Source organism: Rhinoraja longicauda, chromosome 21 (genome assembly GCF_053455715.1).
Source record: "Rhinoraja longicauda isolate Sanriku21f chromosome 21, sRhiLon1.1, whole genome shotgun sequence".
Lineage (NCBI taxonomy): Eukaryota > Metazoa > Chordata > Chondrichthyes > Rajiformes > Arhynchobatidae > Rhinoraja > Rhinoraja longicauda.
In genome coordinates, this window is record NC_135973.1 from 32,487,839 (window position 1) to 32,513,856 (window position 26,018).

General features: G+C 41.6%; 1 protein-coding gene across 4 annotated transcripts; it reads right to left on the reverse strand.

Moving 5' to 3' along the window:
* Nucleotides 1-6,916: 6,916 nt before the first annotated feature.
* On the reverse strand, nt 6,917-21,927 carry jpt2 (Jupiter microtubule associated homolog 2). Of its 4 annotated transcripts, none has more exons than XM_078417503.1 (5): nt 21,851-21,927; nt 13,481-13,623; nt 12,536-12,678; nt 8,900-8,945; nt 6,917-8,311 (listed from the first exon to the last, which is right to left on the reverse strand). In XM_078417503.1, exons 2-5 carry the CDS (start codon nt 13,542-13,544, stop codon nt 8,145-8,147), a joined length of 420 nt encoding a protein of 139 aa, XP_078273629.1. In that variant the 5' UTR covers nt 13,545-13,623; nt 21,851-21,927; the 3' UTR covers nt 6,917-8,144. The 4 variants fall into 4 exon arrangements, with proteins under 4 accessions (XP_078273629.1, XP_078273628.1, XP_078273627.1 ...); XM_078417502.1 differs by having other exon boundaries at nt 13,481-13,620; nt 21,791-21,926; XM_078417501.1 differs by having other exon boundaries at nt 21,791-21,926.
* Nucleotides 21,928-26,018: the final 4,091 nt, after the last annotated feature.

Below are 26,018 nucleotides of genomic sequence, written 5' to 3' on the forward strand. Positions count from 1 at the left end.
GTTTATGAACTGGAACAAGCTGTAACAGTCAGCCTGTTCTGAAGCATCACCATCAAAGCTAGGTTATTTTTGGGACCCTGAGTCACAACTGTAAATAGAGCACCCAACTTTCTTCTCATATCACAGCATGTGTAAGGGAGGGCACTTAGTTGTAGCATGCTGCTTGCACTATTTAGTATACATGTTTAGTACATTGGAATGACATCTAGTCTAAATCTCATTTTTCTTCGATACTTGGAAGATAGTCCAACTTGCTCTTCTACTCATTGAACTGAGTTTGGCCCCCAGACTTGATGGTAGTTGGGTGGTGATGGTGATGTTGTTCAGTTGCAGATATAATCCCCCCCATTGGTAAAACATCGTACTGGTTTAGAGAAATGCTTGCCACATCTATAATGTTGTATTGGAAAATTAGATCGGGAAGTGGTGGGGGTCGTGGGGGAAAGAGCATTAGGTATGAGGCTGTACTGCCTATTTCAATGGGAGGGAAAGGGGGCACGCATCTCGACAATCTTAACAGCATAGGCGGGAGCCAGAGGCTTCAATGCACAAGTTCTGTGCCCCCTTCCCCTCCGATTGAGATAGGCAGTACCGCCTCATATCTTTACCCTCCGGCTCCCGCCTCTTTCCCGTGGGATGGAGATCAGTTCCAGCTCGTGTAGACCCCTTTGGAAGGAATGAGATTACTTACTGCTCATGTCTTAACCACCGTGAAGCTACGATTTGACAGCGGGACTATGTTGAAGTCTCGCTGTATAGTGAATAATTAGCAACTGCATCTCTGGCCATATCGGGCTGTCTTGTATTAAAGTTTCTGCCAGTTCTGAGGAGATTCAATGGCCTCGCCCATTCTCCATCTGTCCTGTCCTCGCCCGCAGCGCCCTCGCCCCTTGCAGCCGTGCCACTGCCAGCGATGTCCAGGCCTCGGGCCTGCAGTCAACCAGCCCGCAGAGCGGCTGCAAGAGGCCACTCGTCCACTGGCCCTGGCTGACAGCCACGCTGGCAGTGGCCAGTTCATTAAAATAATTTCATTGATTGCACTCAAGAATGAATTTAAAAAAATAAATATTTCAAGCCAATGGTATTTAAATAAAACATGAAGATAAAAGAGAAAGATTGGTGGCAGCAGCGCTGGACATTTGCAAGCTGCGGCCTGTGCTCGGCTGAGGGGCCGGGTGTGAAGTGCGTTCGCCTCTCCGCTTATTGTGGAACAGATCTTGACCGAGTGGGTGAACAAGGACAAGCAGTCCTGTTTTACTTGAAATCATGGGCAAGGCTACTAGATCAGGGCAGATATTTTTATAGCTGCTGAAAATATCCTTAAACTTTTATAAGCTTTCTAAATTCTAACATCAAACAGACACTCACAGGGTGGTGGGTATATGGAAGTAGATGCAGGAGGAGGTAGTTGCAGCAGGTGCTATAATAGGATTTAGAGATCCTTGGACAGGTACACAGATAGGAAAGGTTTAGAGAGAAATGTGACTGGCTTAGATGGGACATCTTGATCAGCATAGACAAGTTGGGCCAAAAGGCCTGTTTCTATGCTGCATAACTTCATGTCAAGCGCCAGCTTCTTAAAAACATGTTTTGGAAAGAATTATAGTTGTGATGAAACACTCGTCCTGATCTTGGCACAAAACATCCTTGTATAGCAGCAGGCCCATTACCTTCCCCTAACCTTGATCTGGGGCTGTATGAAATGAATTGTAGTTAACTAAGGGGTAGGCCATTTTGGACTGAGATGAGAAAAAAACATTTTCACCCAGAGAGTTGTGAATCTGTGGAATTCTCTGCCACAGAAGGCAGTGGAGGCCAATTCACTGGATGTTTTCAAAAGTTAGATATAACTCTTAGGGCTAACAGAATCAAGAGATATGGGGAAAAAGCAAGAACAGGGTACTGATTCTGAATGATTAGCCATGATCATATTGAATGGCTCGAAGGGCCAAATGGCCTCCTCCTGCACCTCCTCTCTGTGTCTAATAATGGAGGTCAATATAGGACAATGGTTGTTGCTGAGCATGAGTGTGACACTGTTGCTTATCCTGGATACATAAACAGAAATCTAGGTTGGCAGCAGCCAGAAAATAAGCAGTATGAGAAAGTAAATGTAAACCACAACCTCTGATTATATTTGGCCGGGTTGGCAGGAAATATGATCTGTAGTCAAAATCCAGCTCAACAGGGCCAGGATCAAATTTCCATAGCTCTCGTTAAAGCTTTGTTGAGTGGAAAATGTTTGAAAATTGCCGTGGACGCACTTAAACATATTGGAAAATGAACTGATCAATACTGGTAGGACCAATATTGCAATCAGGCAGTCCATTTGCACTTCATTTCCTTTTCTAATACAGCACCCAGTGCAATGCAGCTTTGCTACTGGCGTTCACAAATAACCCATTAATGTAAAGCGAGAAGTAAGAAAACAAGGTTGTATTTAGTACAGGGCAGAAGTGGTTTAAAATAGATTACGTATGAAAACAAGTACTAGAATCATGACATTGATTTATCAAATGTACAATGGATTTGATGTCACAGTTGCAAATTAAAGAGGGAAAGTAAGTTGAGGACAATAATTTTCAGGAAGCATGCAGTTGCAATGCGGCCTTAAACATAATTAGAATATGGTGGCAGGGCTGTAGAGAAAGGGGTGATGGATGGAACTGGAGTGGCTCTGGAAGAGAGCTAGCACACATGGGCCAAATGGTCTCCTACACTGGTGCCTTTACGTTCACCATGATGCTTGTTGAGAAATATATTAGAATTATAAAGACAACATGATCATGCTTTGGGGAAACACTTCAAGGAAACGCAGAAATAAAGAAATGTATTAGAACTTAATGTTGATAGAAACTGACCCTAGAAACATAGAAAATAGGTGCAGGAGTAGGCCATTCAGCCCCTTGAGCCAGCACCACCATTCAATGTGATGATGGCTGATCTTCGACAATCAGTACCCTGTTCCTGCCTTCTCCCCATATCCCTTGATTCCGCTAGCCCTAAGAGCTCTAACTCTCTTTTGAATGCATCCAGTGAATCGGGCTCCACTACCTTCTGAGGCAGAGAATTCCACAAATTCACAACTCTCTGGATGAAAGTTTTTTATCATCAGTTCTAAATGGCCAACCCCTTATTCTTAAACTGTGACCCCTGGTTCTGGACTCCCCCAACATCAGGAACCTGTTTCCTGCATCTAGCTTGTCCAATCCCTTAATAATTTTAGATGTTTCTATAAGATCCCCTCTCATCCTTCTAAATTCCGGTGAATACAAGCCCAGTCGTCCCATTCTTTCATCATATGACAGTCCTGCCATCCTGGGAATTAACCTTGTGAACCTACACTGCACTCCCTCAATAGCAAGAATGTCCTTCCTCAAATTAGGAGACCAAAACTACACACAATACTGCAGATATGGTCTCACCAGGGCCCTGCGCAACTGCAGAGGGACCTCTTGTCTCCTATACCCAAATCCTCTCATTATGAAGGCCAACATGCCATTAGCTTTCTTCACTGCCTGCTGTATCTGCATGCTTATTTTCAGTACTGAGCTCAAGGACACCCAGGTCTCATTGCACATCCCCTTTTCCTAATCTGACACCAATCAGATAATAATCTGCCTTCTTGTTCTTGCCACCAAAGTGATTAACCTCACATTTATCCACATTGTACTACATCTGCCCACTCACCCAACCTATTCAAGTTCACCAGCCTATTATTGGCCATTCAGCTGAAGCCACAGCTCAATCTCCAAATTCAGCAAGTGGCCAATTGAGATATCAAACCTATCAGAATTTAATTATCTCATACCTTAGACTTGGGAATTTCTAAAAAATAGCAGAAAGTCCAAATAGAATAGATTTGCAGGGGCTGGTTTACATTACAAGGACCAGCACAGATGTGGCATTAAAAAAGGTAAAGTTATTGGGCATGTTCTTGTCCTCTTGAATTGCCAAAGCTGTGGTGGTTATGTCACAATGTTAAACCTTCATTAAGTCACATTAAGACAAAGGAATATTGGTCGTGATTGCAGTATAGATTTGCCAGATTTCCACAGTTCAGGACTTTTGTTAGAAAATTACACACGGGACTTTATCCTTTGGAATTTAATGGCAGTGCAAATTTTAAGATTCTAATTTCTCAGTATGTATCCAATTTTGGATATTGGGAGCATCTAAATTAGTAGCCGTTCTTACAAATGAAATTTGAAAATAATTAGTTTGCAACTCCAATAGATGTTGGGTCAATTATGAGCTGAAATCAGACAGACAATTTTCATTAACTAAAATATATAATGGTATAATGGGCAATGGGTGCACAAAATTAGGCCCCATATAAAAACTCAGAAGGCACAAATGTTTGAATTAGAAACACAAATGGGAAAGTCAACATACTCTGCTATTAAAATATAACAGATTTGTCAGCATGGATTTACGAAGGGGAAATCATGCTTGACAAATCTACTGGAATTTTTTGAGGATGTAACTAGGAAAATTGACAGGGGAGTCAGTGGATGTGGTGTACCTCGACTTTCAGAAAGCCTTCGACAAGGTCCCACATAGGAGATTAGTGGGCAAAATTAGAGCACATGGTATTGGGGGTAGGGTACTGACATGGATAGAAAATTGGTTGACAGACAGAAAGCAAAGAGTGGGGATAAATGGGTCCCTTTCGGAATGGCAGGCAGTGACCAGTGGGGTACCGCAAGGTTCGGTGCTGGGACCCCAGCTATTTACGATATACATTAATGACTTAGATGAAGGGATTAAAAGTACCATTAGCAAATTTGCAGATACTAAGCTGGGGGGTAGTGTGAATTGTGAGGAAGATGCAATAAGGCTGCAGGGTGACTTGGACAGGTTGTGTGAGTGGGCGGACACATGGCAGATGCAGTTTAATGTAGATAAGTGTGAGGTTATTCACTTTGGAAGTAAGAATAGAAAGGCAGATTATTATCTGAATGGTGTCAAGTTAGGAAGAGGGGATGTTCAACGAGATCTGGGTGTCCTAGTGCATCAGTCACTGAAAGGAAGCATGCAGGTACAGCAGGCAGTGAAGAAAGCCAATGGAATGTTGGCTTTCATAACAAGAGTTGAGTATAGGAGCAAAGAGGTCCTTCTACAGTTGTACCGGGCCCTGGTGAGACCGCACCTGGAGTACTGTGTGCAGTTTTGGTCTCCAAATTTGAGGAAGGATATTCTTGCTATTGAGGGCGTGCAGCGTAGGTTCACTAGGTTAATTCCCGGAACGGCGGGACTGTCGTATGTTGAAAGGCTGGAGCAATTAGGCTTGTATACACTGGAATTTAGAAGGATGAGGGGGGATCTTATTGAAACATATAAGATAATTAGGGGATTGGACACATTAGAGGCAGGAAACATGTTCCCAATGTTGGGGGAGTCCAGAACAAGGGGCCACAGTTTAAGAATAAGGGGTAGGCCATTTAGAACGGAGATGAGGAAGAACTTTTTCAGTCAGAGAGTGGTGAAGGTGTGGAATTCTCTGCCTCAGAAGGCAGTGGAGGCCAGTTCATTGGATGCTTTCAAGAGAGAGCTGGATAGAGCTCTTAAGGATAGCGGAGTGAGGGGGTATGGGGAGAAGGCAGGAACGGGGTACTGATTGAGAGTGATCAGCCATGATCGCATTGAATGGCAGTGCTGGCTCGAGGGGCTGAATGGCCTACTCCTGCACCTATTGTCTATTTGTTTTCAACCTCAACTTTACATTCCTATCTACCCATAATGACCTCTCACCTCCTCACTTTTCTATTTCTGCCTTAAGAACACTACTTCCTTTAAGGATTAATTTTGGACTGTTCTTCATCTGGAAGAAAACTTTTCTTTTAAAAAAGCTCCTAGTTCTATATTCTCCAACAGAAAACATAACCTCATCCTATCAGAACCCCTCATCATCTTATTTATATCAAGTCACACTTCACTTAATCTAGTAATTCTCCAAACAGCTTCCAAAGCATTAGCAGTTTGTTTGATTCAAGGCCAATACAGTACAAGGCACTCCACATAGTCTGACCAAATGCCTTGTGTAACTGTGGCACTAGTTGTTCTGTGTAACTGTAACCACTAGTTGTTTTTAATTGCCTGAGCTAAACAATAGCAGTTAATTTTCCTCTTTACATGTTTCACCCTCATGTTCAATCCTTCTGTAGCTCTGTTCTGTAACTTCGTGGCATGCACATATCCTACCTCCCCCCCTTCCCCCAATTTCAACCGTTTTGCATCTCTTTGCAGCTCCGGTACTCTTCACAACTTTCCTACCCATCATTGAGTCATCAGCAAGCTTAGCATCCATAGCTTTAGTGTCTGCAATTCATTAAAAAAATTCAAATGACAAGGTCCCTGTGGCAGAACCAAATGCATGCAAAAAACTATATTGCACAAGAATTCGTATGGTAAAGCATGATAAAAATATTTCAACCCCTCCCACCTGTGGAGTTAAATCTATGCAAGTAGCTTGAAGATATTAGCTTTGTGTACTTCTTGACAAGGGGAAAAACAACTTGAATGGAAAATAAACTTCATTTTTAGAACCTACTTGCTGGAAATGGAAGAGGTGTGATTATTCTCATTTTTAAACCTTTAATTCTACAACGTTTGTTGGATATTTAGTGCAGCTCGTCACTAATGAAGGAAACACATGCTGCTTAATCCTTTCCCATGACTTTCAGTCTAAAGAAGGGTCTCGGCCCGAAACGTCACCCATTCCTTCTCTCCAGAGATGCGGCCTGTCCCACTGAGTTACTCCAGCTTTTTGTGTCTATCTTCTGCTTAATCCTGGGCTGGGCACAGGGGAAGACCTTGAAATCAAAAGCAGCATTACAAATTCACTCTCAAGTTGTACATAAATTGTAGCAGGAAAACATCCTTTAGCTTAAAAAAAAACAAATTGACAACCAGATTTACAAACACCAAAAAAAAAAGATTTTATTGAGGTAATTTTTTTCTGGCTATTGCCATCCAGTTATATGCATCTAAAGATGGTTGCATAAAAGAAGCAAAGAAACAGCTCTCTCATTAGGAACAACTGCTATACATCAGGAAGAAACTTGAAATGGAAAAAAAGGATTAAAATACTTTGAACTCTGCTGCTGCAGCTGAAGTCCATGGTGATAAGAAGTGTACCTTGGGAGCATGTGAAAACTGAGTATTGAATGGATGGAACTGAGAAAATACACCTCATTCAATGAATTTGTACCTTCAAGATTGCACTGAGAAAACTATTAACAAGGATCATTTATAACAAACTTCCAGCACAATGTTCATCTCAGTATAAATGTGAAAGCCATTGTTTTACAATCTCATGTCTAATTATAAATATTTAACAAAAACGTTTATAAAATGGCTTTGGTGAAGTTTTTGTCCAGTGTTTAAGGAAAATAAATATTTCAAACTAAACTACCTTTCAGTTCAAGTGTACCATTTGCAGTGGTGTTTAACAATGTTCATAGCAGATTGGAGACAAACCAACTTGTTCATTCCAATGAATCCTTTGAGAAGATAACATTGCAGATTTTATAAAATCTTGCATTCCTGGCAAACCAAGACATTGTTACGTGATTAAACATCTGCAAGAAATGCATTTGATCAAGGAGTTATGTAATTAATAATAGAAACTAGAAATTTCAGTCTTAAATAATTTCTCATAGGGCACAGTGCAAAATTCAAGTGCATGAGGCTCAATGGTGGTTTTGATCCCAGGTAATAAACCTAGTCTTTCACAACAGGAAGTTTAAAAACACCCAATCTGCAGCAGAAGCCATGTACAACATCAAGGTTCAACGCAGTTGGCAATCAGTACTTTTTTTGGACTTGAACAAACTGATATGGCTTTTTTTCTCCACTCAATGCAAGTTTTATACTACACTTAAACTAATACCACTTTAGCAGAGGATACGATTGATTAAAATTTTAGAATACTTCAAATTCTGATTGAAATGAACAGCTGTTTTTAAAATTAACATAACTTTCCTTTCATAGAGCAAGGACAAGCAACAATGCTGTGTATTCAAACACTACTCAGCAAACATTCTAGGCACAACTCATTTGAAATGTACACAATTTGACTTCTGTTCCAAACAGAATTTTGGAAAAGAAAACTGGAGTGAATTCATCAGGAAGGAGCATCCTTAGAACAATGAAAATGTGGATCTGCCGCCAGGAGGTTGAGAAACCTTGTTATGGGATCGTGGGCGCGGACCCAGACGAGGTTCATGGTCGTCCACCTTGGGCTCCTTTGGTTTTTCTTTCATTTGGTTCTCTTCGTCTTTCTTTTCACTCACTCGATCTCCATGTTCTGTAGTCAGTGTAATAAAAGTGTTATTATTCATACCCTTGCACTCTTCATTCATTTATTTACTTCTTTACAAACTGCTTATGTATTTCATCTTTCCATTTTAACTGAACTCAAAATGATCAGATATGGGTGAAAAGTGGAAGATCAATTTCATGCAGTTTAAAAATTCTCTTTCACGGTTTGCAGGAACCATTGGCAAGTTTATCATTCATTGGCCAACCCTTGAAATAACTGTATGAACGGGACATTTCAGGAGGATAGTTGAAAGAGAGGGTAAATGCACAGACCCTGGAATAGATAGGGTAAATGCACAGAGAGGGAAAAAACCTCTGAACTTGAAAACAGAGCAGTGGCACCGAGGAAGTCAACTGTGCACGATGAAGCAGATGAAGCCACGCAGAGTGCACAATATCCCAAAACGACCCAACCTGCACTCCTATCAAATAATGCCTCCGATCAATAGGAGAGTCTGCATATCTATCCCACACGGGACATATCAGCCACCTCAGAAACTGCAGAACTGAAATGGAACAAGTCATCCCTAATCCAAAATAACATGTCAAACGAAAATTCATGTTAAGGCCTCACCTTTCAATTTGTTATTTTCATCATACTCTGAGAAGATGTTGGCATCCTGTTTTAAAACAATAAAAAAGATTTTACATGTCAAATCAAGCTATTGCAGCACAAGAGGATTTCTAGAATAGCACACATAAATCTTCAGCAGATAGGCACAAAATTCTGGAGTAACTCAGCGGGACAGGCAGCATCTCTGGAGAGAAAGAATGGGTGACGTTTCGGGTCGAGACCCTCAAGAGCCTAACAATAGTCTGAAGAAGGGTCTCAACCCAAAACGTCAAGTCCAGTATCCAAGTTACTCCAGCATTTTGTGTCTATCTTTGGTGTCAATCAGCATCTGCAGTTCCTTCCTATACATAAATCTTCAGTAGATTTGACCAATATAAAGAGTGGTTTAACTACTCTGATTAAAAATCAGGAAATTATGGCATACTCCAGTGCGCTTTCATAATTTTGTCCAGGTTAAAGGAGGTGCCTGACCACCAGTTGCCCAAAAATCAGTGGCAAATCTGTATTAGCAGTTTTAAAACCACAACTCTGAAACATGCTTAAAAAATAATCACTCAATAGCATAGGTGCAGGAGTAGGCCATTCGGCCCTTCGAGCCTGCACCACCATTCAATATGATCATGGCTGATCATCCAACTTAGTATCCCGTACCTGCCTTCTCTCCATACCCCCTGATCCCTTTAGCCACAAGGGCCACATCGAACTCCCTCTTAAATATAGCCAATGAACTGGCCTCAACTACCTTCTGTGGCAGAGAATTCCACAGATTCACCACTCTCTGTGTGAAAAAAAACTTTCTCATCTCGGTCCTAAAAGACTTCCCCCTTATCCTTAAACTGTGACCCCTTGTTCTGGACTTCCCCAACATCGGGAACAATCTTCCTGCATCTAGCCTGTCCAACCCCTTAAGAATTTTGTAAGTTTCTATAAGATCCCCCCTCAATCTTCTAAATTCCAGCGAGTACAAGCCGAGTCTATCCAGTCTTTCTTCATATGAAAGTCCTGCCATCCCAGGAATCAATCTGGTGAACCTTCTCTGTACTCCCTCTATGGCAAGACAGGATGGGCCCAGGAGTTAAATTTCTAAATTAAGGCACAGCCAAATTTGATGGTATTAGATAGGAACTGGCTCGTTGATTGGAACAGGTTGTTTGCAGGTAAAAAGTACATTCAGAAAACCTACGAAGTGGACAAATCTCTCGGGGCAGATGAAATAAGGACACTGTGAGAAACTAAAGAGATTGCAGGTGCCCTGGCTGAGATACAAGAGTAATCATTAACTAAGGGGAAGGTGCCGAAAGATTGGAGGGTGGCAAATTTTGTGCCTCTATTTAATGAGGGCTACAGGGAAAAGCTTGGGAACTGTAGGTAGACACACAGTGCTAGAGTAGCTCAGCAGGTCAGGCAGCATCTCTGGAGAGATGGGGGACGTTTTGGATCGAGACCCTTCTTCATACTAATAGACTATAGGCCTGCGAATATAACATCTCTGGTCAGAGTTACTAGCGAGCATTCTGAGGGATAAGATATACATGCACTTAGATAGACATGGGCTGATTATGGATAGCCAGCACAATTTTGTACGTAGGAGATCGTCAAAAAACAAAATCGGATTTGTGAGTCACGATGTAATAAAAGGTTGACGAGGGCAGAGCTGAGGCAGTCCATAAGGATTTCAGCAAAGCATTTGACAAGATTCTGCATGGTAGGCTATTCTGGAAAGTTAGATTACATGGTATCCAGGGAGAACGAGCCAAATGGATAGAAAACTGGCTTCATGGAGGAAGCAGAGGGTGATGGTGGAAAGTTGTGCATTAGACTGGAGGCTTGTGACCAGTGGTGTGCCTCAGGGATTGGTGCTCGGCCCATTGGAGCTGATCATCAACTTCCGTAGGTCACACAACGGTGACAGTGTGGAGAGAGTGTCCAGCTTCAAGTTTCTGGGTACTCACATTTCGGAGGACCTCACATGGTCCAATAACACTGCTGCGCTGGTCAAGAAGGCACAGCAACGACTGTTCTACCCAAGAACACTGAAAAAGTCTGGTCTACCCCAATAGCTGCTGATGACATTCTACCGCTGCACCATAGAGAGCATCCTAATACATGGCATCCCTGTGTGGTATCTCAGCTGCACGGAGGCAGAGAGGAAAGCTCCTCAGCGGGTAGTCCATTGAGCTCAGAGGACCATCAGAACACAGCTACCAGCCTTGGAGAACATCTACAACACACGATGCCTTAGAAAAGCCACCAGCATCCAAAGACTCTTCACACCCCTGCAACAGTCTGTTCGAACTTCTATCATCGGGCAGAGGATACAAGGCCTTCTACGCCCGCACCTCCAGACTCAGGAACAGTTTCATCCCCAGGGCCATAGCTGCTATGAACCGGTCCTGCTGAGCCGGATGGTCACATCGCACAGTAAACCGGCACAGATCTACTTGCACTTTATTCTGTTTTAAAACTGTTCCAATTTGTTTCATTCGGTTGTTTAAATTAATACTGACTAGCTAATTAATTTATTGCATCGTATGGGAGGCGCATTCCCAATCTCGTTGTACCCCTGTACAATGACAATAAAGATATATTGTATTGCTGCTTGTGGTTTATATCGATAATTTGGATGAGAATGTACAAGGCATGATCAGCAAGTTTGCAGATGACAAACGTTACAGATCTTGATCAGGGAGGCAAGTGGGCAGAGGAATGGTTAATGGAATTGAATGCAGATGAATGTGAGGTATTGCATTTTGGGAAGTCTAACCAGGGCAGGACCTTCACAGTAAATGGTGGGGCCTCTATGAAGTGTTATAGAGCAGAGAGATCTAAGTGTGCAGCTACGTAGTTCCTAGAAAGTGGTGTCACACAGGTAGACAAGGTGGTCAAGAAGGCTTTCGGCACATTGGCCTTCAGTCAGGGTATTGAGTATAGAAGTCAGGATGTTACTTTACAGCTGTACAAGATGCTGGTGAAGCTACAGTTGGAGTATTACGTTTAGTTTTGGTCGCCCGGCTATAGTAAAGCTGTTGTTGAGTTGGAAAGAGTTCAAAGAAGATTTACAAGGATATTACCAGGACCTCGGGGCCTGAGGTATAGGGAGAGGTTGGGCATGCTAGGACTCTATTCCTTGGAGCGTAGAAGGATGAGAAATGATCTCATAGAGGTGCACAAGATCATGAGGGGAATAGATAGAGTAGATGCACAGAGTCTTTTACCCAGAGTAAGGGGAACCAGAGGACATAGGTTTAAAGCGAGAGGGGAAAGATTTTATAGTAATCCGAGGAGCAACTTTTTGCACACAGGAATGAATGAAATGAGCTGCTGGAGGAGATAGTTGAAGTGGAAACTATAACAACATTTAAAGGACATTCGGACTGGTACATGGATAGGAAAGGTTTAGAGAGATATGAGCCAATGGCAGGCAGGTGGGACTAATGTAGATGGGGCAACTTGGTCAGCATGGGTAAGCTGGGCCGAAGGGTCTGTTTCCGTGCTGTATGACTATGAGATGCAACTTCAGAGCACAGCAAAACCTTGAGGATCGGAAGAATTGAAGGTTGAAAGTTAGTTGATGAGCATGCTTGTAGATTTTAGTAGCAACTCATGACTATAAGATTGCATGCTCAAGAAGCGTACCTTTGGTTTATTTGGATGAGCATGAGGTGCAGTTGAAGGAGCTGGCTCCCCAAATATGTTACTGTTTTTCCCACCGGTTGGAACTGTACTTGGCTGTGATGGATCAGGTCTGGCATCGGTGAAAATCCCACTCTCTTTTCCACCTTAAAATGTTTGACAATAGACAAAATTTGCATCAGTTTAACATCAATTTATAAACAAAATTAAAGCAGCAACTAATGTTTCCACTGGTGGGAGAGTCTAGGACTAGAGGTCATAGCCTCAGAATAAGCGAGTTCGGTATCTCGACTGCGCATGCAGGTCATAGGTCATTCGTGAAAAACATTCTCGCCAGAGGTGAGAACGAACATACAGTTGCCAACCATGACATTAGTAAGCACTCAGACAGTTTGGATGTAGCAACACAAGCAGACTCACTACTGAGAGTTGCAATTAAAATGCAATGGTTGATACATTTAAAAAATGTACAAATATTAAGCACACATCTGCATTTTTGGTCAAACTTCCAGTCATTAGTACCAAATTTGCAGGGTGGAACAGTGTTGTCAAGCAATGAAAACACTCACAAATCCATTTTCTGAATGCTTTTTACAGTTGACAGCCCTGGTGTCCATTTTTCCACACTTAAATACAGTATGTTTCTTGCAGAGAAAGTGGAGACTTCAAACGATTTTACATTGAACCCCATTTACCAAAGTATTTATTTACTCATTTGCCACTTTCTGCTCTTATCTACTCTACATTGGCTAATCTGACAATCCAAATGTAAAGCTCCCTTTTCCTTCAGGTTATTTATAAGCCAAAGTTGAGACCCACCCTTCACCACCACTGTAAGGGGACACCCATTATCAGATTATACCCATGTCCAATCTAGACTAGCTACATTGAGAGATTTATACACCCTTGAGGGATATGGATTGGACATGTTTCACATATCTTTCTTACCTGGAGGATTGGATTTTTTTGGCAATGAGATTTCTTCTGGTGGCCCAAAAATATTAGATGCCATTTTGTGAGATTTGCTGGATAGTTCTTCAGGGATACCAAATATGTTACTTGAACCACCACCTGGTGGTTTAAGCACTCTGCTGAGGAAAGTCAGAAGCAAAGGGACTTATTAACACAAAGAACCGGTCATTCCATTTCAGTTAACCTTTGTTCTGTATTGAAAATTAAAATTATCAGTACTAAAGCAAATACCCACTGTCAATATTAACTCTTGTTTTAATATGCTTGATTTAATTGAACCTTCATTTTTGATTCAAGAGCAGCATGTAGCCAGTATAATAGTTTGGAGAAATTATCATCTCTCTGGCAGAATAAAGCTAGTTCAATTTGAGAGAAGCATTTTGTACACGCTAGTTTTAGCCCATCTCCATTATAGAGCTGTGAATTTCTAGACAAACTCATGTTTCCCAAATGTAGTTTCATATCCAAATCATATGTAAACAAATTCACTAGGGTTCAAATGGACACATTGTATCATGCAGCTATTTAACCCACCAAATGAATGGAACCCTGGCCCTGTGTGGCAGGCCAAGTTTTAAATGTTTTATTTTACCAATAATCATGTTATCGTTCTTCTAACTTAAGTTTACCATGAACTCACAAGCCAACTTGGTAGGAGATTGGGGCATTCACCATGCTACAAAGAGCTATCTTCAAGGGCTATGCACAGAGCAAACTTGTTTAAAAATAAACATCATACAAAGCACCATATATTTAATGAGGAGCTTTCAACTTGCTCACGCAAGCTCAGCCTCTGTTCAAGCGGATGATCGCTGGGAGGTGGGGAATCCCAAACATCCAACTAAGCAAATGTTTTACTTTCTGTCCACTTCCACTTTCTATACTGTACCACTATTCCAAATACCTTCCTAGGCAATCTTTCAGGGTGACTGCAGTGATGAGTCTAACACCAACATTACCACAAGGTGGGGGTGGTTGTGGGAAAGTGGGCGAGTACTTGTGAGCGCCTGCACCAGTCACTCTATAGGCCGGCTTCTGTGCTTCCCAAGCATGCAATCAGTGCCATTCTGAATCCTCTTCCATTTTGAGTTGTGGCAGGCTCGGCTTCCCGGGAAATGGTGAGGTATTGCATTGCCTCTCCCACTCCCCAGAGTCCACCGAGTGTCTCTTGCCACGACCAAGCTTGGAACTGTGTGTTGAATCTGGTGCTAGACGCGTGAACAGGAAGTAGCCTGCCAAAAGGAATTGGAGCATAATTGGGGCCTTGATGCTGGGAATATTGTGATGGGAGAGGTTGCAAATGTTGGAGTGTTGAATTGGAGAACTTTGCAGAGCGAGCTTTGGCTGTCTTCAGTGCAGAGCTGCCTACTGTAGTGGTCCAAGTCTCAGACATATAAAGGAGGGCAGAGATCACTGATGCCCAGTAGACCATGGGCTTAGTGACAAATTGCTGCCACTAATCGAGTAGAAACTGCCATCTCTTTTTTTTTCATCTGCTGCCCTTTGGGATCCAGGATTACTTACATCCACTTCCACTTGGTTTGTGGGTTCTGAGAAAACTGCTGAAGCCAAAGTGGGAACCTCAGACTTTTGCCAACAGGTAGGAAATGAAGCTTGTGAGGTAGTGAGCTCCTTCCACCATTTACACAGGGCATCTTGTGTTCCTAATGCATTGAGAACCTGAGTCACACCATTCTGTTTCAAGCTAAGGCAAGCAGTGTCAGACAGATAATGAACTGAAGCGCCCCCCCCCCCACCTCCCTCCAGACACTGCCCAACTTGCCAAACATTTCAAGTATTTTGTTTTGATTCTGCATTAGCTTTGTTGCTGCAGTTCAGAAATTATTACTTTTGTTTGCACACATACTTTTATCTCTTGTTTAAAAGCACAACTGTAACATCATATCTCCTTTGTTAATTAAACTAGTTTAAATCGGTCAGTTTCCATGTGAGCAGAATCAACTCAAGCAGTGGTTGTGCCAAAATGAAGAATACAAATTGCTTAATCGTTTTATTCATCCTGACAAATGGATGGGATGGGCACAGAGGGTTTCAAGTCAGGTCGAGTTTATTATCACACTCACAAGTACCGATCCAAGTACAATGGAAATTGTGATAAAAGTGTGGATTATAAGAAATACAGATAGGGCAGCAGTATCAAAAAGATGGCTTGAGTTTAAGCTAAGGGGAAATAGTTTTAAAGAGGATCTGAGGGGAAAGTTTTAGAAAAAGTAGGTGGGTTGATTTCCAAAGCATTACATCCAGAAGAGGTGGTGAAGGAAGCAGATACAGTAACTACATTTAAGACATATTTGAACAGAGATTTAAATAGGAACGGCAAAGGTGGATATTGTCGTAATGGTGCGAGGAGGGGGGGGGGGGGCGCAGATGTGTGGAATGGTCAGCATGGGCATGGCGGGTCAAAGGGCACCATTTCTGTGCTGAATGACTGGCTGCATTACAGCAAAAACTGCCCATCTGTTACAATACACTATTTGTACCTGACCTTTACTTTCTTCCAAATCTTAGATTCTTCCAAATCTAAAGGAAACTCAATTAAAAGGAAGTCCCATGCTTTTCGTCGGTGCTGGAAAATTCTAAAATGGATAGCGGAGTCAGGGGGTATGGGGAGAAGGCAGGAACGGGGTACTGATTGAGAATGATCAGCCATGATCACATTGAATGGTGCTGGCTCAAAGGGCCGAATGGCCTACTCCTGCACCTATTGTCTATTGTCTAAAATGTGGCATACATAACAATCCAAGACAACATGCGTCTAAAGTCCTCAAAGCAGTTTCACTTCCCTTCCCAGTCTTTTATTTGGAACATTTGATGCATTTCAATAAACTTTCTAATTAAAAGCCATGAGCAATGTAGGGATAAAATTGACAATTTAAGATGTGTCAGGCAATTAATAGGAAATGACAGGCAAACTGCAAACAGGCAACAACGAATCCATAACCCCACTCAACTGTTTCAAGATTACTCTAGCCCTTATCAAGTGAGGGGAAAAAGAGTATAACCTTAATGGAGGGAGTGGAGAGATATCGGTTATGTGCAGATAGGTACGTGATTTTCTTGGCCTTATGTTTGGCACAGATATTGTGGGCTGAAGGGTCTGTTCTTGTGCTGTACTATTTTATCATCATCCTCAGTGGAGATGAACACATTTGAAGTCTGCTTTTCAAGTGGTTAGAAAAATAAATTCAGAAACTTAGGCTGCTCATTAGAGTACAATGGATGGTTCCAAGTGACTGAAAAATAAAAGTAGTCTCCAGGATGCCAAAATACTACTTCCAGATAGTACAATTGACTTGCACTAATTTAGTAAACTGCATTCAGTACTCAATGTGAACTCCTCCACATCAGGGAAACCAAGCTGCTTTGCACCTCTTCAGTTCACCAGGCAAGGAGAATTCATGTTCCATATCAATACCAACAGGATTTATTTGAAGTGGTAAATGGTATTTGTGCTTTCTGACGTTTTGTCACTAGCATCACAAGCACATAATGGGACCGCCTCACTGCCCTTCTGTGACTACTGGGCAGAGGAAATCAAATCAGAGGCAATATTTGGCAACATTTTAACAATCTGCAAAGAGCACATTAAAATTCTGTGTCTTGTAAAGCTTATCCAACTGACTCAGCATACTGAACTGTGTAACCTATCCTTAAGATGGACACAAAATGCTGGAGTAACTCAGCGGGACAGGCAGCATCTCTGGAGAGAAAGAATGGGTGATGTTTCAGGTCGAGACCCTTATTCAGACAGTCAGCCCTGACTCTCAGTCTGAAGAAGGGTCTCGACCCAAAACGCCACCCATTCCTTCTCGCCAGAGATGCTGCCTGGTTCGCTGAGTTACTCCAGCATTTTGTGTCTATTTTCGGCTTAAACCATCATCTGCAGTTCCTTCCTACACCTAACCTATCCCTAAGTTACACCCTCTTATTTAGACATTATTAACTTTAGCTCCATTTTAAACAGTGGAAGCTCACTGAATACAAAGTCTTTAGAATACGTAAAAAGACAAAAGAAACTATTAATTACTTCAGCAAAAAAGGAGGCTAAACAAAATTACAACCCCTGGTACACAGTTTAACAGAGCTGACAGGAAATATCGAAGATAGACACACGGTGCTGGTGTAACTCAGTGGTCAGGCAGTATCTCTGGAGAAAAAGGATGTGTGACGTTTTGGGTCAGGACCCTTATTCAGACTGAAAGTAGAGGGGAGGGAACTGGAGATAACAGAAAAAAAAGAAATATCAAATGGTCTATAATGTGAAGGTCATCCTTTGCAAAACAATTTATAGGACAAGGGTGTATTCTACACACAAACATGAAATATGTTTGGGATTGTCAGAATATATAACCCCCTATCCTCTATTTCTGGAGGTCCTTTACATTAATCTGATTAGACAACCAGGGTTTAACATCCAGGCAAAACATATAACAGTTCTAACCTCACAGCAATCAGAATCCAGCAAGGTTTACCTACATTTACACCTTCCACCCATGTAGTGCACTTGAACTTAACCTAGCTCACAAGTGTATCAACCACCACTTTGCTAAAGATCAAAACTATCAGCTGTGGCTGAGTCAGTAACACGCACTCAAGTCAACAAGAACCTTGGCTCAACTCAAGACCAGGACCAAAATGTAGATGATCATTTTGGGACTGATCTGGAGGAATGATGGGTTGACAGCACTGTTTTTTAAAACGCCAAATTAGCTGTCCTCAACCAGATGAGAAAGATTCCCTGATTTTAATTTCCCAAAGTTCCAGGGGAGTTATTCCTGCCCAATGGCTATTATTTAGCTCCCAACCATCCCATAAAACAAGTCAGAAGCAATGCTCTTTTTTTTAAGGGAGTGACTGCCAGCTCTAGATTCTTCCACTATGGAAAACACCTTCTCCACATCCACCCTGTCAAGATCCCCCAGGATCCTATGTTTCAATCAAGTCACCTCCTGCCACGTTGGAGGCAAATACCTTTGATGAATCAGTCTTACTAGCCCGAAGATAGACACAAAAAGCTGGAGTAACTCAGCAGGACAGGCAGCATCTCTGGACAGAAGGAATGGGTCAAGACCCTTCTTCAGGCGCCTCTCGACCCAAAACATCACCCATTCCTTCTCTCCGGAGATGCTGCCTGTCCCATTGAGTTACTCCAACTTTTTGTGTCCATCTTCGGTTTAAATCAGCATCTGCAGTTCCTTCCTACACATTTTGTCTTACTAGCTCCACAGACTCAACTAGCCTTCTATACATGGAATTCTAAACAGTGCCAGGCTAAAGAACCAGGCAACTCCACATTTAATTGCCCCATCACTTCTGAGAAATTCCTCCTTTTTCATCCTGGAGGCTAAAATAGCACCACTACCCAAATGTTACAAGAGGAACACCAAATAACTTGTCAACAATTCCAATTAGACATTCACACCGTGGCCAAGAAAACATTAATGCCTCTATTTCCGCAGAGGATGAAGGAAATTTGGCACATATCCAATGAATTTTTAACCACCTTCTGCATTAGCATCATGGAAGGCATCCAATTCAGATGCATCACAACTTGCCCAAGACTGCAAGAAATTGCAGTTATGATCACAGACCAGTCCATTGTGTAAACCAACCCTCCATTCTCTCTCCCTACCACCCCTGTCTGCTCTATCTACACTTTCAGCTGCCCAGGAAAGCCCCCAACATAATCAAGGACCACTCCACCTTAATCGTTCTGTTTTCTCTCCTCTCCTGTCAGGCAAAAGTTACAAGTTTGAAAGCATTCAAAAACAGCTTTCCCATTTAGCTGACTCTCAAACAGACCTCGTTAATCTATCTCCTTGCAGCTTTTAAAAATAATCTACACTTTTTTCGTAGTTGCAAGAGTGTATTCTGCCATTTTCCTCCTTTGCGCTACCTTGGTGCACTTCTGTATGCTGCGATTTGTCTAAATGGCATTCAAAACAGTCGCTCAGTGAAAGTGTTATTCACTTTTACTGGGATACTGTGAAATTCCTGTACCTACGTGCGAGATCTTTTTTTTAATTTATTTATTTATTTTAGAGACAAAACAAGAGATCTTGTTTAGATAAGGCTGGCTTCGCCAAGTTCGGCGATGGCATTGCTTACTGAGCACTTGGGTTTGGTCGCAATTCCATCATTCAAAAATCAATCAATGGGAAAGAATGGGAATCAAATCGCTCGAAGATTTGTATGAATTGGGAAAATTACTATCATTTCAACAAATACAACTGAAATATAATTTGAAAAATAACCAATATTTTAAATATCTTCAAATTCGTGATTATCTGAAAAAATATACAAAAGATTATTATAATATGCCTTCCGACTTACTGGATGAAGCAATGAAGACAAAGGCGGAATCAGCTAATCTAATATCGTATTTATATAATATCATTTTAAACATAGCAATACCCACAACAGATGGAATTAGAAGAGACTGGGAACAAGATTTAGCTATAAAAATTTCAAAAGAGAGTTGGGATAATCATTTACTACAGGTGCATAAATGTTCGATCAACGTACGACATACGCTCATCCAATTCAAAACATTACATAGATTATATTATTCAAAAACTAAATTAAATAAAATCTTCCCGAATGTTTCACCAATTTGTGATAAATGTCTGTGTCAAGAAGCTACTATAGCGCATTCTTTTGTTTTTTGTACAAAAATCCAAAAATTCTGGTATGAAATATTTGATATTTTTTCAAAATTAATCAAAATAAAACTGGTACCAAAACCAGAATGGATCATTTTTGGAATATCGGAAGGTAACCCTGAATTAAACGTGTTTCAGAAGAATTTATTTAATTACGGGCTAATAATGGGAAAAAAGCTCATACTGAAATTCTGGAAAAATGCGCCCACACCAACAATAAAAATGTGGATATCAAATATGTTTGAAACACTACATTTGGAAGAGATGAGATTCTTCTTAGCAGGTAAAGCAGACCAATTCCAAAAGACGTGGTCTACGTTTTTGGACCTATTACAAGCATGAGGTGCAATAGTAATTTTACAAAGAAATAAATAAATAAATGGTATCAGGACCTGGTAACGGGAGGTAAAACAACAAAACAGACTTGGTTGGTAGTCCCCTTCCTGCGGAGTTTAATGTTATAATAGAGCGATTGTTTCTACCCCTTTTTTTTTTTTTTTTCTTTCTTTTCTAGGGTCTACTTTCTTACTTTACTTCCTTCTCTACTTCTTTTCCAAGGGGCTTTCTTTTCCCAACACTCTCTTGCACTTCACGACTCTTGCGCACTTTCTTTCCTTACTTCTTTACTTCTATCTTTTTCTTAAAGCTCAAAAAAATGAAGCGGTATAAAAAATGTATTAAGATATATCTGTTGTATTATTGTAATTTACCGTACTTTTAATAAAAATATTTAAAAAAAAAAAAAAAAAAAAAAATCAATCAAATGACGGAATCGGTTTATTACCGATTAATAGACCAATTCCATCACCACAGAGTCTCAGGCTGAGACTCAGCAACTTGGAGAAGCCAGCCTTATCTAAACAAGATCACACACGTAGATGAATTTCGATCCCAACCGTGCACTTTTCCCCTCCCAAGGTGTGAAGGCGGCCGTTGCTTTCACCGAATGTAGTCATTTATCAAAATGCCGAAGATTCCGAAGATGAACGGCCAACGACCACACGTGCAAATGCGGAAATGTGGCAGCAACTCGCCAGTAGATGGGACACAGAGGACTTCAAGTCCACGACATCGCGGGACAGGGCGTGTTAGTGTGAAGATGTAAATTGTCCATCAAGTTCAGAGGCGGAAGAAGGGCTCATGTTGTCGACCTCCCCGTGCCGTGGTGAGCCCCGTCAACTGACCTCAGTCAGGGGAACGACAACAAACAGCAGAAGCAGATTCATAACTTCTGTTGCCAGAAGTTGCCCCTCAAACGCAAGAAGAAGAAGCAGAGGCGGAAGAGCGACTCCGTAAAGACCAAAGTGGGCGGGAGGGCGGGGGTTAAACTGGACCAGTTACAGGTGGCTTTGCCGCACACGAGGGTTTGAAGAGGGCGGAGAAAGATTCTAACTCCACCGGCCGGCAAGAAACTCTGAGAAACTTTTCCCTGGGACGGTGAGGGGATGGAGCGAGGCTACGGGCGGCACCGGGTCACGGCCGGGATGGCGGCTGCGGTCCGTCTCCCCGCCCAACCGGCCGCTCTGAAGAAGGTTCTCGAAACGTCTCCCCGGAGATGCTGCCTGTCCCGCTGACTTACTCCGGCTTCTTGTGTCGATCTTACCTGGAGTTGGGCCGGTTCTCCAAGCCCTGGAAAGTGCTGGTCGAAGTCATGTTGCCTCACCTCTCCTCTCCTCGCCTCAGCGCTGCCGCTGCCTGTCCGCGCCTCCGCAACGCTCCGCTGCAACGGTCCGCAACCGGCTGCGGGAAACCGCGCCCTCCCGCCTCATCTGCATAGCCCCGCCCTCCGCAGGGCCGCGCACCTTCCCATTGGATGCGCCGCCCCGGAGCGGGCAATACCGCCCCTCTGATTGGACCCTGCTCACGTCAATTATCCCGGCCCTCCCACCCAGTAGGAGGCCGGCTCTCATGTGGAGCCGCCCACCCGGTAGAAGCCGCTTTCCGATTGGTTCATTTCGAACCCTTACGAAGTTTCTCTTGAAGTAGCAGAGTGACCATCAGTCACCGATGAGGAAGTAACGTTGGCCACTCATTGCAAGTTAATGCTCAATCGGGATCTCTCGTGCATCAATGCCTAAACTCTGAAATCCACCATCCTCCGATCGCATCACTAACGCGTTGCTCTTTTAAGAGGACTCTTCGCTGCGTGCTTCTACTTTTCGCGCTTGAAACATACATGTGTTGAGACCCAATGAACTGCCTTTGAAAAGTAGGCCTGCAAGCACAGACGTAGACAGGAAGAACACCAAGTATACGAAAACCTGGCGATTGGAATATTATGTAGAATTTTTAGTCAGCACTTGGGTTCAAAAACAAAAATAATGATTAAATGCTGAGAAATTGGAACGTATTTATGTGGTTCCGAACTGTCCTAGATGACCTCTACGCATGTATTCAGGACTGCAAATAATACGTTGGCCTTTACATTAAGCTTTGGTAATAACATCAGAATTAGTTTAGTTTATTATTGTCATGAGTACCGATGTACAGTGAAAAGCTTTTTTGTTGCATACTATTTAGTCAACAAAAAGTCTAACGTGATTACAATCAAGTTGTTCATGGTGTACGGGTACAGGATAAAGGGAATAATGATTGGTACATGATAGTCTAATTAAAGATAGTTCCAAGGTCTCCAATGAGGTAGATGATAACTGTTCTCACTTACAGATTTATACTTTAATGGTTAATGCTGGGCCTCTAATTCTACTAACATTTGTTTGGTATGATGGACAATCTTGACTGATTTGTATTAGATTGCAGCATTCTACTTAGTGCAACCTCCTGTGAATTCCTATATAATGTCCAAGTTTATCCTATAGCTTTCCATTTGGAAATTTTGACAACTGCTTTCCAAAGGACAAGATGCACTACATACTTAGGCTTCATGCTTACGATCGTAACACTTACGATGTTATTCCACTTCCATTCCACTTACGATGTTATTTCTTCAAAGCAGTTAAAAGAACTGATCAACAACCTTTGGATAGTTTCTAGTTCTCCACTCACTACCTTGCATCTATTTGCTCTACAATTAATAGCATTGTTAACTAAGATCAATTCTTTGATGTATTTCATTTGCAGGTATATTTATTCTATTATACATCCTTTCTTTCCCTGTCATCTAGGGCGGCAGTTCTGGAATTTCCAGTCCAACTTGGCATTAGATCCTAACCTTGGGTGCTGTCAGCGATCCCTGTCCAAAAACACCCACCAGGGACATTTTTTTACATTTACCAATGAGGTAGATGATAATTGATAAAATCATCACCTATAAACCTGTATGCCTTTGTGATGAGAGAGGAAATCAGAGAACCCATGTGGTCACGGGGAGAACGCATGTAGGGAATGGATGAGAAAGTGTGAGTAACATAGAACTAGTGTGAACAGGTGATTGATGTGGACCTGATTCCATGTAGTACCTCTACACTAAACCTCTATTTTTTCCTTTCCACAGCATAGTGGTGGCCACTTGTACGCACCTTCAGTTTTGATAGGACTCCACCCTCTTCCTTTGACTTAAAGCTGTCAAAACTCGAAAGCAATGAATGCCTATTTCTGGTAGTTTGAGGGAATGTTAACAATGCTGCTGATAAAATGTGACTACGCTAAATGCTAAGGTTTATCACGTGGCAGTATTCCGATGTACGGAAATTAAAATTTAAAAACAATGTAACTGCACTGTCAATAACTTTTCAGAACTAAGATAAGTCGAAAAAAGTAGTTTAGCATACAAACAAATGCACGCACACACACACTCATGAGATTTATTTGGAAGTTATGTTTCTGTATAGAATTTTCAATTGCCAGCTAAGTACTTATTTTACAGAACCAAAGCAAAATAACTCTTAATTTACATACAAATGAATCAAAAGGTCCCAAGAGAATATTATATTGCTGGCTACCAATTTAAATCAGGAACATAAAAGTCTCAAAAATAATTATTAATGACAAATGATTTGAAAATAATTTCAAGAGTAAAAAGTAACTTCAATTTTTAGGTTTTTCACTCAGGAATTGCTATTTGAAGTATGCCTTCTTTGCATTAACAGTATAGCCATATAGCATATAGAGTAGCAGTGTCATTTGCTACACCAATTTTATCCTGAGATCCTGATGAAGCATCAATTACTGTACTACCATCCTTGAATAGTTTGTATTGTCAGCTACAAACGAGAAATAGATTGAAATCAATTAAGGATTCAAATGCATACACCTCACCTGAAAATTGTTCAGAAAGTGTAACTGCATGAAATGGTGAGTACAAGGATCTTTATGAAATACACCAATTGCAGGCAACCCTCATGTTAGAGGGTGGTCGTGGTGGGGAGGGCTGGAGGTAAAAAAAACTGTCCCAATCAGAATTTTCTAGAACATGAAGCTGCATTATCTGTGCATGTGTCAAGAAGTGTGCTTTAAAATAGTTTATTTACTTTATGTATATAAATCCCCTAAGTGTTAATTTTACTCCATATCTAAAGTTTTTGGGTATATGCAGACTCTGCAAGGCTCTGTAACCTGAAAGGCTGCAACGTAGTGGCACTTGTATATTTAAAAGGAACACCAGAACAGCTGGCAGGCAAAGAGATATTAAGTAGGTGGGTGGAAATTGAAGCTTGGGGAAATTATTGGAAAACAATTTCTGCAATTTAAATTCACAGTATTACATTGAATTTGGAGAGTGATGTGTGATAGTAGGTACATTGATTGCACGTAAATATAATACAAATTGCTATTTCAATTCAGCTTGTTAAATCTGTTCCATTCACAGGACCATGCCGATTGGTAAGATCAACATACATTGTCAAAACAAATTCTGATTTTATCTTACGAAGCAACTTCAACAAAGATGTATAAAATTAGAGAAAAATATCCATTTTATATAATTGAAAAATATTTAAATAATTTAAATTTGAGAACAATTATGAAATTTTGATGTTTTAAAACTAACTTCTCCAGAAAAAACGATTATATAAATATGGGCTAAAACATCAATGCATACCTTTTTAATGAAGTCTTTGTTGGTTAGACTTTAGAGATACCTCTTCTATGCACCCTCCCTCCTCACCCCAATGTTATTTTATACCTTAATCAGGTTTCCCCTCAGTCTTCTCCACTGCAAAGAAAATAATCTAGATGTTCGCTGGATGTTTTCAAGAGGAAGTTGGATAGAGCTCTTAATGACAGCGGAGTTAGGGGATATGGGGAGAAGGCAGGAACGGGGTACTGATTGTGCATGATCAGCCATGATCACGGTGAATGGCGGTGCTGGCTCAAAGGACCGAATGGCCTACTTATGCACCTATTATCTATTGTCTATTAATCCTAACCTATTCAACCTCTCCTCATTGCTCCATTCCAATCAACAGCGCAGTGAATCCTCTTTGCACCCTTTCCAGTACAATCACATCTTTCCTGTACTGCATGCACTTCTCTAGCTGAGGTCTAATTAATGTTTTATATTGTTAGTTTAGAGATGCAGAGTGGAAACAGGCCCTTCGGCCTATCGAGTCAGCGCCAACCAACCATCATCCGTACATTACTTCTATCCTATACTCCAGGGACAATTTACAGAAGCCAATTAACCTACAAACTCGCACATCTTTGGAATGTGGGAGGAAACCGGAGCATCCGGTAAAAACCCACGCAGTCACAGGGAGAACGTACAAACTCCTTATGGACAGCACCCGTAGTTAGGATCAAACTGGGGGCTCTGGCACTGTAAGGCAGCAATTCTACAGCTACGCCACTGTGCCACCTCTTTGTGTTCCACCTAATGCAGGACGTTTTCCTGAGCTTTGAAAACATTAGTCAAAAGTGTAATAATTGCTGAT